The sequence below is a fragment of the Ranitomeya imitator genome, chromosome 1 (genome assembly GCF_032444005.1).
Source record: "Ranitomeya imitator isolate aRanImi1 chromosome 1, aRanImi1.pri, whole genome shotgun sequence".
NCBI lineage: Eukaryota > Metazoa > Chordata > Amphibia > Anura > Dendrobatidae > Ranitomeya > Ranitomeya imitator.
The window spans coordinates 971246979-971262060 of record NC_091282.1 but is presented as its reverse complement, the minus strand read 5'-3'; the positions used below and the strand labels follow the sequence as shown (position 1 = coordinate 971262060).

At 39.9% G+C, this 15082-nt stretch overlaps 1 protein-coding gene across 1 annotated transcript in view; it reads right to left on the bottom strand.

Moving 5' to 3' along the window:
- The window catches only part of ENPEP (glutamyl aminopeptidase), a 140301-nt gene that overhangs the window by 14877 nt on the left and 110342 nt on the right, over positions 1-15082 (bottom strand). The window contains exons 15-16 of the mRNA XM_069743856.1: positions 267-340; positions 82-183 (exon numbers count right to left, since the gene is read on the bottom strand). Coding sequence (XP_069599957.1) covers positions 82-183; positions 267-340 — 176 coding nt within the window. The remainder of the gene's footprint in view (positions 1-81; positions 184-266; positions 341-15082) is intronic.

Genomic DNA, 15082 nt, shown 5'->3' with positions numbered 1-15082 from the left:
GTGAATATAAACATGTTATGAAGTAAATATCATTATTTGGAAAAATACATCTAGAATAGCATTGCAAGAAGTTTCCATTACCCTGTCCCAGCCTTCCATTTTTTGAAAATGTTTAAGGAATTGTTCAGTGCATCAGGATCTCCAATACGACATGCAAGAGCCAGTACTGAAGTACGGAGGAGCCTAAAAGCCACACAACAGAAAAACAGTTATCCTGACATGATATATGTGCCAATTATTTCATTTTGATGGCACCATGCACTTACTTCTGAATGTCACTGCCTTCATCAAGCCATCCAAGATTATTTGCAATTGGTTTAACTTTTTTCTGTAAATATTCCTGTAATACATTTTCTTAATTATTACTTGTTTATGACCATTACGTTCTACACAACTTTATCTTGAAAAGCTTTTTCATATTTTAATCTACACATTGTCTAAACTAGTTTGACAAGTTGTGCACATTAGCCAACAATGGCTGTTACCATTCTCCTAGCACTTTTGGAACAATCTTTCTCTTACTGTCCTTTCCATCACCAATTTATGTTTCATGAAGGTCATTGGGATCGAAACGTCACACTGTGTATTTGATGACACGAATAAAGATTTTCTTCATTATCTACCTGAGTGCTAGATTCTTCTTTGCACTAATAATTTGACAAGTAGTCACAAGTCTTTGAGCTCAAGTTATTAAGGTGTTTTTACCAGAATTCTGATTTAAACACATTTTTGTTGACAAGTGGTAGGTTCCCCTTAAGTCTAAGGCTAGGTTCACATTGTGTTAGTGCAGTCCATTCAACGCATACGTTGAATGGACTGCGCTAACGCAAGTGCCAACTTTTGCACAGCGCTAGCGCAGATGGAGCTTCTGCTAGCTCCATCTGCGCTAGCAGTGACGGACCCGGAAACGCTGTAGCCCGCGTCTCGGGTCCGTCACTCAAATGACGGCACATCGCTAGTGCACGCCCATTGTGGGCGTGCGCTAGCGATGTATCCGACATTGCAGTCTATGGCGGCGTTAACGGACTACCTTACACCGCGTTATGCCACGGTGTAACGTAGTCCATAAACGTAGAGCCATAGCGCAATGTGAACTAAGCCTAAGCTGGACAACACTGATTTCAAAGTTGTGGCTGGCATTCATAGCCAGATCAAAAAACGCTGCATACTACATTTTACAGCTTTAAAACCAAACCAGCACAATAACAGATATATTCGATGAATGGCAACAATCTTATAAAATAATATGGGATTAGTTCCCGCATTTGTTTCCTTCTGGTGTTCTTCTAATTAAAAATCATTATCACGTTATCATTATCCGATATGCTGAATACATAACAGACCTACAGTGTACTTTGTCTCTCAGACTGCCAATTACATCCCTCTTGCACTACATAGAGAAAAAGTTGAAAACACAAAAAAGCACAGTAATACCAAAAACACACTGTTGCAAAAAAATCACAGTGGACAGCAAGTGCTAGTAAAAAGATGGAAAAAACAGAGTATTTGGTTGATACGTTTTTTGCAAAAAATGTATATTAAGCCGCTCTACCAAACGTCAAGGTAGACGTTTGGTAGAGCGGCTTAATATACATTTTTTGCAAAAAACGTATCAACCAAATACCCTGTTTTTTCCATCTTTTTAATAGCACTTGCTGCCCACTGTGATTTTTTCGCAACAGTGTGTTTTTTGTATTACTGTGCTTTTTTGGGTTTTCAAGTCTCTTGGTGGTGTGAACATGTCTCTACGGGCTTGTTCACTGTGCGCGCAGCTCATGTGTTCTGGTTTCATATAGAGAAAAAGTTGCTGTGAACATATGGCTTTATTAACTAGCAAGTTTCTTTTATAAATCCCTTATAAAAGGTGCCTATACATAATAAAGAAGCACTCACATCAAATGTTTATCCTCTTACTATATTGCAATCATATTATTTAGCATGGTGTACTTACAATTGCTCATTTTGCCTTTCTACCCAGTTAATTATTCTCTTTTACATTAGGTCTATGACATCACGTGATTAAAAACAGACTAGCTGAGTCCTTCTAAGGTCTACGTAGAAACATGAGGTACATTTTCCCTGCATATATAGAAATTAATTAGCACCTGTACTTTCCTCCAATTCATTACCAGTCACACTCATCCTCAACACCCCCACTCTGTACTTCCCGCTCTCCCGATTCATTATATTTACATGCGCTCCTCTGCCCTAATTTGTTATGTAATGTCGTCTCTCTCTCCCATCCTACCCTCTATTCATCATCATTTACTCTCCCCCACCTTTAATTCATCATTTGCTGACCCCCTATCCCCCATTCCCAATTCAGCACCTGCTGACCCCTATCCCCCATTCCCAAATCATTATTTGCTTTCCCCCCTACTCCCAATGCATCATTTGCTTCCCCCCCCTCATTTCCAATTCATCACTTGCTTAGTCCCCGTACTACGAATTCATTTGCGCTACTCCCCCTCAAACAATTCATCATTTGCACTGCCCCCCACTGCCAATTCATCATTTGCTCTGCCCCCCTACTCCAAATTAATTTGCTCTGCTCCCCAACTAACAATTCATCATTTGCTCTGCCCTCCTACTAACCAATCCATCATTTGCTCTGTCCCCTCACTGGAAATGCATAATTTCCTCTGCCCCCATACTCCCAATTTATCATTTGCTCTGCTCTCCTTCTCCCAATTTATCATTTGCTCTGCCCCCATTGCCAATTCATCATTTGCTCTGGCCCCCCCTACTCCCAATTCATCATTTTGTCTCCCCCCAACACTATTTAATTAATTCTGTAAAAAAAATAAATTCTATATTTAGGGTACCGTCACACAGTGGCACTTTTGTCGCTACGACGGTACGATCCGTGACGTTCCAGCGATGTCCATACGATATCGCTGTGTCTGACACGCAGCAGCGATCAGGGACCCTGCTGAGAATCGTACGTCGTAGCAGATCGTTTGGAACTTTCTTTCGTCGCTGGATCTCCTGCTGTCATCGCTGGATCGGTGTGTGTGACACCGATCCAGCGATGCGTTCGCTTGTAACCAGGGTAAACATCGGGTTACTAAGCGCAGGGCCACGCTTAGTAACCCGATGTTTATCCTGGTTACCATCGTAAAAAAAAACAAACACTACATACTTACATTCCGGTGTCTGTCAGGTCCCTTGCCGTCTGCTTCCCGCACTGTGACTGCCGGCCGTAAAGTGAAAGCAGAGCACAGCGGTGACGTCACCGCTGTGCTGTGCTTTCACTTTACGGCAGTCAGTCAGTGCGGGAAGCAGACGTCAAGGGACAGAGACCGGAAGGTAAGTATGTAGTGTTTGTTTTTTTTTACGCTGGTAACCAGGGTAAACATCGGGTTACTAAGCGCGGCCCTGCGCTTAGTAACCCGATGTTTACCCTGGTTACCCGGGGACCTTGGCATCGTTGGTCACTGGAGAGCTGTCTGTGTGACAGCTCTCCAGCGACCACACAACGACTTACCAGCGATCACGGCCAGGTCGTATCGCTGGTCGTGATCGTTGGTAAATCGTATAGTGTAACGGTACCCTTACCTCTCAAACAATCCCCTGCAGCTCCACTTCTGAACTGGCATCCTGGTGGTCATACATTCTGGTGCATACACAATGACGTCAGACTCACCAGCGCATCACAGAGGAGATGGAAGGAGCCCTGGAGCTGCACAGCCACTAGTGGCGGTGCTCCTGCACACAATACCCTGGGGCCTGATGAGCTGAAGCACATGACGAGGTCCCTGGACCTCCCTCTTTCTTTCTGCTAACGGGCCCCGTACAGCAGGAAGGGCAGTAATACCCTTATGACGGCCCTGCCTGGCCATGTCAAGCATGAATGTCTATAGTGGATTTGGGACATCATTGTTGGTTAAACAAGCAGTACAGTGACAACAATCCGAGATATATGACCACCTTCCATATGTGAGTAAGACATCCAACTCATTTTAGCTCCATATCATTGCAGAAGAAGGCCCAGTGCAGGAACAATATACGGGCCATTTGAAGCCCAATAACTTATCATAATACACAATTCCACCTATTTACCTCTTGAGCCCCCTGGTTGGCTGCACGGATGCCACCAATAGTATGTCTGCCTCTATATTAATGTTTATCTCTTAGTCACGAGGAGGTAAATATTTGCAATATTTTACATTGATACATTTAAACTGAAGTGACTGGAGTTTGCAGGGCACTTATTTTGTAATTCTTTATAAAAACGTGAAATTATACAGGGATGTGCTTATCCTGGAGCTTTAATAGCTATTATGAAAGATTTGTCAAAACTAATGCAATGAAAAGGAGTAGACCATAGCAATGAATCAGATTCTAATCAAATTAAAATCTAGTCCTGATTTCATGCTATGGGCAACTCCTTTAACTCTCATTTATATTACATTATGATCTTACATGCTCCTAAGGGTATGTACACATGACAGTTTTTATCGGGAATGACACTTAAGAAAAAAACTGTATTTTTTAAAGACGCAGTTTCACCATTGTCCTTTGTGTCTTTTCTCTGGACTTTCCATGGTAGTGGAAGAATGAACAGATTTTTGAATTGCAAAGTAGTTAAAAGAAGTAACACAATAGTGAACATGTGCACAGCAATGTCACCTTGATAATCCTATTTAGCATTATGTTGATTTTTCTTTGGTCTCATCGGGTCTTATGTTCGAACCCCACACAAAACGGGATTCGGGCGTATGCGCCGACAGGGCCATAGACTATAAATGGTGCCGAGAGATCGAACGTGTGCTGTGACATGCATCAATTTCAGACATGTACGCCTACTGGAGACGGACACCATACACAGTCTACTACATCTGATTGTCCACCTCCATGCATCAGTTTGTTCTTCCTCATATTTGAAACACAGATCTTGTTTTTTCAATGTGCTGGATCCATTTTTGGAGCATGCATCAGGCTTTGCAACCCTTATTGCATCTATTTCTCTCATATGAAATAAAAATTCTTAGCTTCTCTTACAGATTAAACAGTAAAATACGGACAGCCCATAGATGACATCTGTGAGCTATCCTATTCTCTTTTTTTTACATGGGACCATTGACTTGCATTATCGAGTCTGATCCGCGACATGGATCAAAGTAGGCAGGGGCATATTGCTAATAGGATTCATTTTAGTGAGAACTGTGCAAGGCTTCATTTTTATTTCCTTTTTGTTGTAATGTAGGGAAATGGAGCACTTTTCTTTACAGAATACAGCTGAACAAGGGGGAATACTCCACATCTAGAGGAAAGAAGGTTTAATCATGATCACACACGGTGATTCGTTTCTGTAAGAGCAGTGAGATTATGGAACTTTCTGCCACATGATTGTAATGGTTGCTTCACTACAAAAGTACATGGAGGGCCTGAATGCTTTTCTTGAAAAATACAATATTACAGGTTGCGGGTACCACGTACAATAAAATCACAAGCTACAAAAGAATAGATAGGATAGACATATGCTTATAGAATACATAGATAAATATAGATGTCAGTGACATATATATATATATATATATATATATATATATATATATATATTTCCCACTAATATCCAGCACACATCATTACAGTCTGGTTTATTTCATGTAACCATCTTTTTACATTTACAAAAGACTCGGCACTGGTAACGTCATAAACAACAATGACGCCATGCACCATGCGTCCCTCTGTAGTATGTCGATGTAATAGTCCGAAATCGTTTCTGCCCTGCTGTGTCCCAAGTCTGGAGCCTCACTTTTTCCCCATTAATTTCAACTGTCCGAATTTTAAAATCAACTCCGATTGTTGTGATGTAGCTGCCTGAAAAGTTATTATCAGCAAACCTTAGGAGTAAACTACTTTTCCCGACACCGATAATCAGCAACTTGAACAGGTGGTCATAATACTGGGCCATATTGGCAGCCTGTGCAGCTGGTGGGCCGGCTCCCAGGATCCACGAGTTACATTCAGCCTTTTGTGGGGTTGCTGAGAGATGATGCTTTTAGACTGGGGGGCCATTATCCATGGCCCCTTCCTAGGCTATTAATATCAGTCCACAGTTGTCTGCATAGCCTTTGCTGGTTATTAATTATAGAGGGACCTCACATAATTTTTTGGGGGATCCCCCATTTTAACAGCCAGTAAATTGATATTAATAGCCTGGGAACCTCCATGTGTATTACTCCCTTTCCAGGTTATCAACATTGACCCCAGCCGTCGGCTTTCCCTCTGCTGGTTATGAAAATTGTGCGGGAGCCCACACAATTTTTTTCTGAAAAATAATATTTTATTAATTAAATACATGTACGGTAAGCTGTACACACTGTACTAATTGTATTTGTCACAGACATCTATATATCTATCTATTCTATATGTATTTACTGTATGTAATAAATCTTTTCTATCCTGTTGACTCCTGAAGTGATTTTACTGTACACAGCACATGAATTGGCGGCTTTTCTTATATCTATCTATCCATTCAATATGTATATATATATATATGTATATATATATATATATATATATATGTCTTTTTGTCTTTTTTTGCTGTTTTTGCTTTTTTGCATTCCATTACGTGGACTATGGAACAAAATGTGCCTGAAACTGGCGTTTTTGCATATACTAGTGAGGATGGGGAGAGAATTATTAGAGAGGTGGAAACAAATGCCACCTTTCTTAGTACACCCTCATTACATGATCTTAAATTGAAATATGAAAATACTTTAAAGAAATCCACAACATTGCAATTACATCTCAGTACTTTGAGTGAATACTATAAAGCTAAAAAAATTCCAAGAGGCCTTCGGTCTAATATCCGCCCCAACTTAATGACTAATGACTCACTCTTCTGTGCAAGATTTTGTATGATTTCAAATAAGTATGGTTTGGACATTATCCTTTTAAATATCGAATACCTACAACAAGAATTAAAAAAAGTTGATTTGGATATACCAGTGCTGGAATCTGAGATTAAGAGCCTTCTGAGAGAAGATGAATGGACTAGTTTCAGAGAGTTGCTGAAAACTAAATTTGATAAGTTGCGCCTTGAGTTGGAAGAGGTGAAACGGAGGAAATGGAATCGCGATATGGAAGACTATAGGGAAGGAAATATTAATAATTGGCAGAGAGAGACCTCAGGAAACTGGAAGAAAAAAGGTTTTTTCCCCAAAAAAGACTTTGTTTGCACATATGACAGTAATTTTTTGCAATTTAACCATGACTCTTTCAGGTTTGGATTCCCCAAAAGAAAAGCTGAACACAGGAAAAGGGGAGGAAAAAAACACCGGAGACAGCAAAAAAGAGAAAAAAGGGAAATACAAATCACCAGCGGAAAAACAAGTGGCAACGAGGAGCAAGGATCAGGTTTAATTGTGAATATTTCTAAAAAAACTCTTACTGAATGCCAGGTATCGGCCCTGAATAAGGGTTTATCATTTGGACTTAGTACCCATGTGAACTGGTTCCAATTAAGCCTTGACTTGCAGAACTTCTTTAGGTTGATTAAGATAAGGGATTGGTTTTGTCATAATCCAGGTATAGAAAAGGTGTCTGTTAGTGAATTTAATTTAAAACAGGTATCCCTTAGGAAAAAGAGTAACTTTATTCCTTTAGTTAATTCTCCAGTTATAGAAGCATTTATATCTGCTGTGAGCGATGATATTGAGAAGTTGAAAAATGGGTGTCCAAAAAGATTCGAGCATCCTAATATGACAGTGGGGGAAATGGAAGCCTTACGTGAGCTAGCACAAAATGAAGAAATAATTATAAAAAAGGCGGATAAGGGAGGTGCAGTGGTTGTCTTAGATAGAACTGAATATATTGAGGAAATTAAGGGACAATTGGAGGACCCGGGGGTGTACGAGAGATTGTCTCATGATCCTAAGTTGGATATAGCAAGAGAAATCAAGACAATCTTAGAGAATGCTGTACATAAACAAATTATTGACCAGGATTTATATGATTTTCTGACCATTAAATTTCCAGTGACACCGGTAATATACACGCTACCAAAGATCCACAAATCTCTCGTGCACCCCCCGGGTAGACCAATAGTGTCAGGATGCGGCTCTATTTTTTCAAATATTGGGATTTTTCTGGATAAAATCCTTAACCCAATTGCTGGTTGCGCGGAATCATTTGTTAGAGACACCACTGATTTTTTAGAAAAAATAAGTGGGATTGAGGTGTTTGGGGAAGTGGTTTTGGCATTGTTCGATGTCACTTCGCTATATACCTCGATTGACCACGCTCGGGGGCTCGCCGCAGTGAGTAAAAAGTTACTAACTACCCACTATTCTAGCGAGGCCAGGGGTTTTGTAATACAGCTGTTGGAACTAGTGTTGACTAGAAACTATTTTTTATTTGGAGACACTTTTTATTTGCAATTACGCGGGACCGCCATGGGCGCGAACATGGCGCCCGCGTATGCAAATATAGTTATGAGTGTCATCGAGGAGGACTGCGTCTATGTGTCCCACTACTTTGGCCAAGTGGCCGCGTGGTGGAGATACATAGACGATGTCTTCCTCGTATGGACGGGTACAATAGAGTCCTTACTTAAATTTCATGACTACCTGAATACAATTGATGAAACAATTAAATTCACCCTTGTACACTCATGTACTAACATACAATTTTTGGATGTTAATGTTCAAATTGAGAATGGTAAATTTACTACTCAATTGTTTACTAAAGCCACAGATAAAAATGATTTTTTGCTTTTCAATAGTCAACACCCCAGAAAAACTAAAGAGTCAATCCCGTACAGTCAGCTTTTGCGGGTCAAAAGAATTGAAAGTAATGAAGATTCTTTAAAAAAATCTATGGAAGGGACATGTAGGAAATTCTCTGAAAGAGGTTATCCAAAAAAATTGTTGCAAATACAGAAGAATAAGGTTGATATATTACCGAGAAAAGAATTACTACAGAAAAAAACCTAAATTGAAAGAATTTGATCGTATTCCTTTTGTAACGTCGTATTGTGAGGAGAGTGGCAAAATTGCTGACATTATATGCAAACATTGGGGAATGCTATATAAATGTTCTCCCGAAGTGAAGGAGTTCTCTAAACCACCAATTTTCTCATATAAACGTAGTCGAACTATTGCGTCTACTCTGGTGAAGTCCGATATAGGGTCATTCAAAAAACAGGGTCAGGCCACACTTACTGGCAACAGTAGGAAAGGTTGTTTTCCATGCTTGTCCTGTATTAACTGTAATTTGATGCTCAAGGGGTCTAATTTCTTTCATCCCATCACGAATGAGGAATATAGGATACAGCATTATTTGACATGCGACTCAGAGTTTGTTGTATATTTACTTCAGTGTCCTTGCTCCTTATGTCGGTGAAACTACGTGTGATTTCAAGACTAGAATCAATCAACACCGACATACCATAAGGAAGAAACGTTTGGATCTACCAGTGTCTAAACATTTCACGGAGAAATGTCATACTGAAAAACAACTGCGCTTCCGTATTATTGATATGGTACCGGTTCAGAGAAGGGGAGGTGACCGTATACGGTTACTTAAAAAGAAAGAGTTGGAATGGATAAAAAAACTCAATACTTTAAAACCTTATGGTCTTAATGTGGATTTCAAACTTAATTCAATTATATAAATGTGATAGTGGTTATATTCTCTCCTAAGTGTATATTTTATATATATTTTTTATGTTTTAAAAGAAACTTATGGAGTTATTTGTCCTTTTTCAGGTGTCCTATCTTACATACCGAGATACTATATGGTGGCTACGACTTTGAACAATGGACGATGGATCCGTACTGATTACTCTATAATGTGAATTATTTTGCTTTCCTTTTTCCTTGATCTCTGCATTTCTCTTGATATTTTGATTTTTTTTTGGATATATAATTACAGAGAATAAAAGCTTGAATCTATAAACATAGGAAACTCCCCTGCTTTGGTCATTTGGTATTTTATGTTTCTCTAGGGATGTTGAAGATGTAGCCAAAGATTGGGTCATGTGTGTCATACTGTAGGGGTTTGGAGAAACGCGGGTGGTACCCGCCCCCAAAGGTCTCCGTTTCCTTACTCAGGGTCAGGATGCCCCACTTTAATAAGGGGGGCTTCCTGGACCTTGGTGACGTATTACAGACTTATGTCTGGGTCCCTTTAAATACGGCGGCACATCGAGTATGTTCCCGAGTAGAGAAGACTATTCTTATACATATGACTGTGTATGGAGCAGTTTAATTTTGTACATAATTTTTTTTTTCCTATATATATTTTATATATTATATATTCTTTATTTTTTATGTTTTTCATATTCTGTACAGTAATGCAGAGTTCGGGGTTACTAGGATCGCTACTGTATTTTTTATAATGCTATTGCAATAGTCATGTGGTTCCGTCCTCCGTGTGGGCAAAGCCGCCCCTAGCTAACATGGCGCCATGGTCCTCGGAAGGCTCTGAGCAGCTGCAGGGCAGAGCATTGTGGGTCCCTGACTGTGATGTCACGGACATGTGCAGTAGGCACTTGGGAACGCCGTGATCATGGCTGCCATTACTGAGCTGTGTATGTAAGTGTACTTGGATTATAATATCATTAGTAAGGACACCTGATTTGTTTTTAATAACAATTGGCCATTAAGCTATTTTTAATTATTTTCACGCAGTATGTTATTCATAATACCCGTCAATAGCTGTGGTTTGATGGGCTGAGTAACTTGCACAATTGCACTGTTACACTGATGATGCACAATAACACTGTTTAATACTATTGACTTTATTATATTTAATGATTTTCTAATGAGATATGTATGTGTTGGATATAAAATGTGGTCTCACTCTTGTATTCATTGCTTGACAAAGGATAACACATCCGAAACGTTGCCACGCCGTTCAGGCATTAAAGTCCACTTTTTTTCAATTATTTTGTGCTGCTTTTCCTTTTTTTTTTTTTGAGTTTATTACTTTTTGACCATTGGATTGCTGGTCGGGAGAGCTCTGCATGCCTTGTAAGGTAGTAATTTGATGCTGTTCCAATTTTTTCACTTCACTATATATATATATATATATATATATATATATATACAGTGCCGTGCGAAAGTATTCGGCTCCCTGGAACTTTTAAACCTTTTCCCACATATCATGCTTCAAACATAAAGATACCAAATGTAAATTTTTGGTAAAGAATCAACAACAAATGGAACACAATTGTGAAGTTGAACGAAAATTATTGGTTATTTTACATTTTTGTGGAAATTCAAAAACTGAAAAGTGGGGCGTGCAATATTTTTCGGCCCCTTTAACTTAATACTTTGTTGTGCCACCTTTTGATCATTGGCCTCTTGGCTGCATCTCTGATCAGTCTTCTACTTGTTTGAGATGAAAGCTTAGAGGGACGGCCGGGTCTTGGTAGATTTGCAGTGGTATGATACTCCTTCCATTTCAATATGATCACTTGCACAGTGCTTCTTTGGGATGTTTAAAGTTTTGGAAATCATTTTGTATCCAAATCCAGCTTTAAACTTCTTCACAACAGTATCACGGACCTGCCTGTTGTGTTCCTTGGTCTTCACAATGCTCTCTGTGCTTCAAACAGAACCCTGAGACTATCAGAGGGCAGGTGCATTTATACGAAGACTTGATTACACACAGGTGCATTATATTTTTCATCATTAGGCATTTGGGACAACATTGGATCATTCAGAGATCCACAATGAACTTCTGGAGTGAGTTTGCTTCACTGAAAGTAAAGTGGCCAAATAATATTGCACGCCCCAATTTTCAATTTTTGAATTTCCATAAAAATTTAAAATAACCAATAAATTTCGTTCAACTTCACAGTTGTGTTCCACTTGTTGATTCTTCACCAAAAATTTATATTTGGTTTCTTTATGTTTGAAGCATGATATGTGGGAAAAGATTGAAAAGTTCCAGGGAGCCAAACACTTTCACAAGGCACTGTATATATCTATCTATCCACCCATCCATCCATCTAATAAATATATACAGTACAGACCAAAAGTTTGGACACACCTTCTCATTTAAAGATTTTTCTGTATTTTCATGACCATGAAAATTGAAAATTCACACTGAAGGCATCAAAACTATGAATTAACACATGTGGAATTATATACTTAACAAAAAAGTGTGAAACAACTAAAAATATGTCTTATTTTCTAGGTTCTTCAAATTAGCCACCTTTTGATGACTGCTTTGCACACTCTTGGCACTCTCTTGATGAGCTTCAAGAGGTAGTCACCGGAAATGGTTTTCACTTAACAGGTGTGCCCTGTCAGGTTTAATAAGTGGGATTTCTTGCCTTATAAATGGCTGATAGTCCTACTGAATAGACTGTTAGAATTTGTATTATGGAAAGAAAAAAATAGCTAAGTATAGAAAAACAAGTGGCCATCATTACTTTAAGAAATGAAGGTCAGTCAGTCCAAAAAATTGGGAAAACTTTGAAATTGTCCCCAAGTGCAGTTGCAAAAACCATCAAGCGCTACAAAGAAACTGGCTCACATGAGGAAAGGAAGACCAAGACCAAGAGTCACCTCTGCTTCTGAGGATAAGTTTATCCGAGTCACCAGCCTCAGAAATCGCAGGTTAACAGCAGCAGCAGCTCAGATTAGAGACCAGGTCAATGCCACACAGAGTTCTAGCAGCAGACACATCTCTACAACAACTGTTAATAGAAGACTTTGTGCAGCAGCCCTTCATGGTAAAATAGCTGCTAGGAAACCACTGCTAAGGACAGGCAACAAGCAGAAGAGACTTGTTTGGTCTAAAGAACACAAGGAATGGACAATAGACCAGTGCTTTGGTCTGATGAGTCCAAATTTGAGATATTTGGTTCCAACCACCGTGTCTTTGTGCGACGCAGAAAAGGTGAACGGATGGACTCTACATGCCTGGTTCCCACCGTGAAGCATGGAGGAGGAGGTGTGATGGTGTGGGGGTGCTTTGCTGGTGACACTGTTGGGGATTTATTCAAAATTGAAGCCATACTGAACCAGCATGTCTACCACAGCATCTTGCAGGGGCATGCTATTCCATCCGGTTTGCGTTTAGTTGGACCATCATTTATTTTTCAACAGGATAATGACCCCAAACACACCTCCAGGCTGTGTAAGGGCTATTTTACCAAGAAGGAGAGTGATGGGGTGCTACGCCAGATGACCTGTTGGTTTGGGGTGAGCTGGACCGCAGAGTGAAGGCAAAAGGGCCAACAAGTGCTAAGCATCTCTGGGAACTCCTTCAAGATTGTTGGAAGACCATTTCCGGTGACTACCTCTTGAAGCTCATTAAGAGAATGCCAAGAGTGTGCAAAGCAGTCATCAAAGCAAAAGGTGGCTACTTTGATGAACCTAGAATATAAGACATATTTTCAGTTGTTTCACACTTTTTTGTTAAGCATATAATTCCACATGTGTTAATTCATAATTCTGATGCCTTCAGTGTCAATGTACAATATTCATAGTCATGAAAAATCTTTAAATGAGAAGGTGTGTCCAAACTTGGTCTGTACTATATATATGTATATATATATATATATATATATATATACAGTGGGGCAAAAAAGTATTTAGTCAGTCAGCAATAGTGCAAGTTCCACCACTTAAAAAGATGAGAGGCGTCTGTAATTTACATCATAGGTAGACCTCAACTATGGGAGACAAACTGAGAAAAAAAAATCCAGAAAATCACATTGTCTGTTTTTTTAACATTTTATTTGCATATTATGGTGAAAAATAAGTATTTGGTCAGAAACAAAATTTCATCTCAATACTTTGTAATATATCCTTTGTTGGCAATGACAGAGGTCAAACGTTTTCTGTAAGTCTTCACAAGGTTGCCACACACTGTTGTTGGTATGTTGGCCCATTCCTCCATGCAGATCTCCTCTAGAGCAGTGATGTTTTTGGCTTTTCGCTTGGCAACACAGACTTTCAACTCCCTCCAAAGGTTTTCTATAGGGTTGAGATCTGGAGACTGGCTAGGCCACTCCAGGACCTTGAAATGCTTCTTACGAAGCCACTCCTTCGTTGCCCTGGTGGTGTGCTTAGGATCATTTTCATGTTGAAAGACCCAGCCACGTTTCCTCTTCAATGCCCTTGCTGATGGAAGGAGGTTTGCACTCAAAATCTCACGATACATGGCCCCATTCATTCTTTCATGTACCCGGATCAGTCGTCCTGGCCCCTTTGCAGAGAAACAGCCCCAAAGCATGATGTTTCCACCACCATGCTTTACAGTAGGTATGGTGTTTGATGGATGCAACTCAGTATTCTTTTTCCTCCAAACACGACAAGTTGTGTTTCTACCAAACAGTTCCAGTTTGGTTTCATCAGACCATAGGACATTCTCCCAAAACTCCTCTGGATCATCCAAATGCTCTCTAGCAAACTTCAGACGGGCCCGGACATGTACTGGCTTAAGCAGTGGGACACGTCTGGCACTGCAGGATCTGAGTCCATGGTGGCGTAGTGTGTTACTTATGGTAGGCCTTGTTACATTGGTCCCAGCTCTCTGTAGTTCATTCACTAGGTCCCCCCGCGTGGTTCTGGGATTTTTGCTCACCGTTCTTGTGATCATTCTGACCCCACGTGGTGGGATTTTGCGTGGAGCCCCAGATCGAGGGAGATTATCAGTGGTCTTGTATGTCTTCCATTTTCTAAGTATTGCTCCCACTGTTGATTTCTTCACTCCAAGCTGGTTGGCTATTGCAGATTCAGTCTTCCCAGCCTGGTGCAGGGCTACAATTTTGTTTCTGGTGTCCTTTGACAGCTCTTTGGTCTTCACCATAGTGGAATTTGGAGTCAGACTGTTTGAGGGTGTGCACAGGTGTCTTTTTATACTGATAACAAGTTTAAACAGGTGCCATTACTACAGGTAATGAGTGGAGGAAAGAGGAGACTCTTAAAGAAGAAGTTACAGGTCTGTGAGAGCCAGAAATCTTGATTGTTTGTTTCTGACCAAATACTTATTTTCCACCATAATATGCAAATAAAATGTTAAAAAAACAGACAATGTGATTTTCTGGATTTTTTTTTCTCAGTTTGTCTCCCATAGTTGAGGTCTACCTATGATGTAAATTACAGACGCC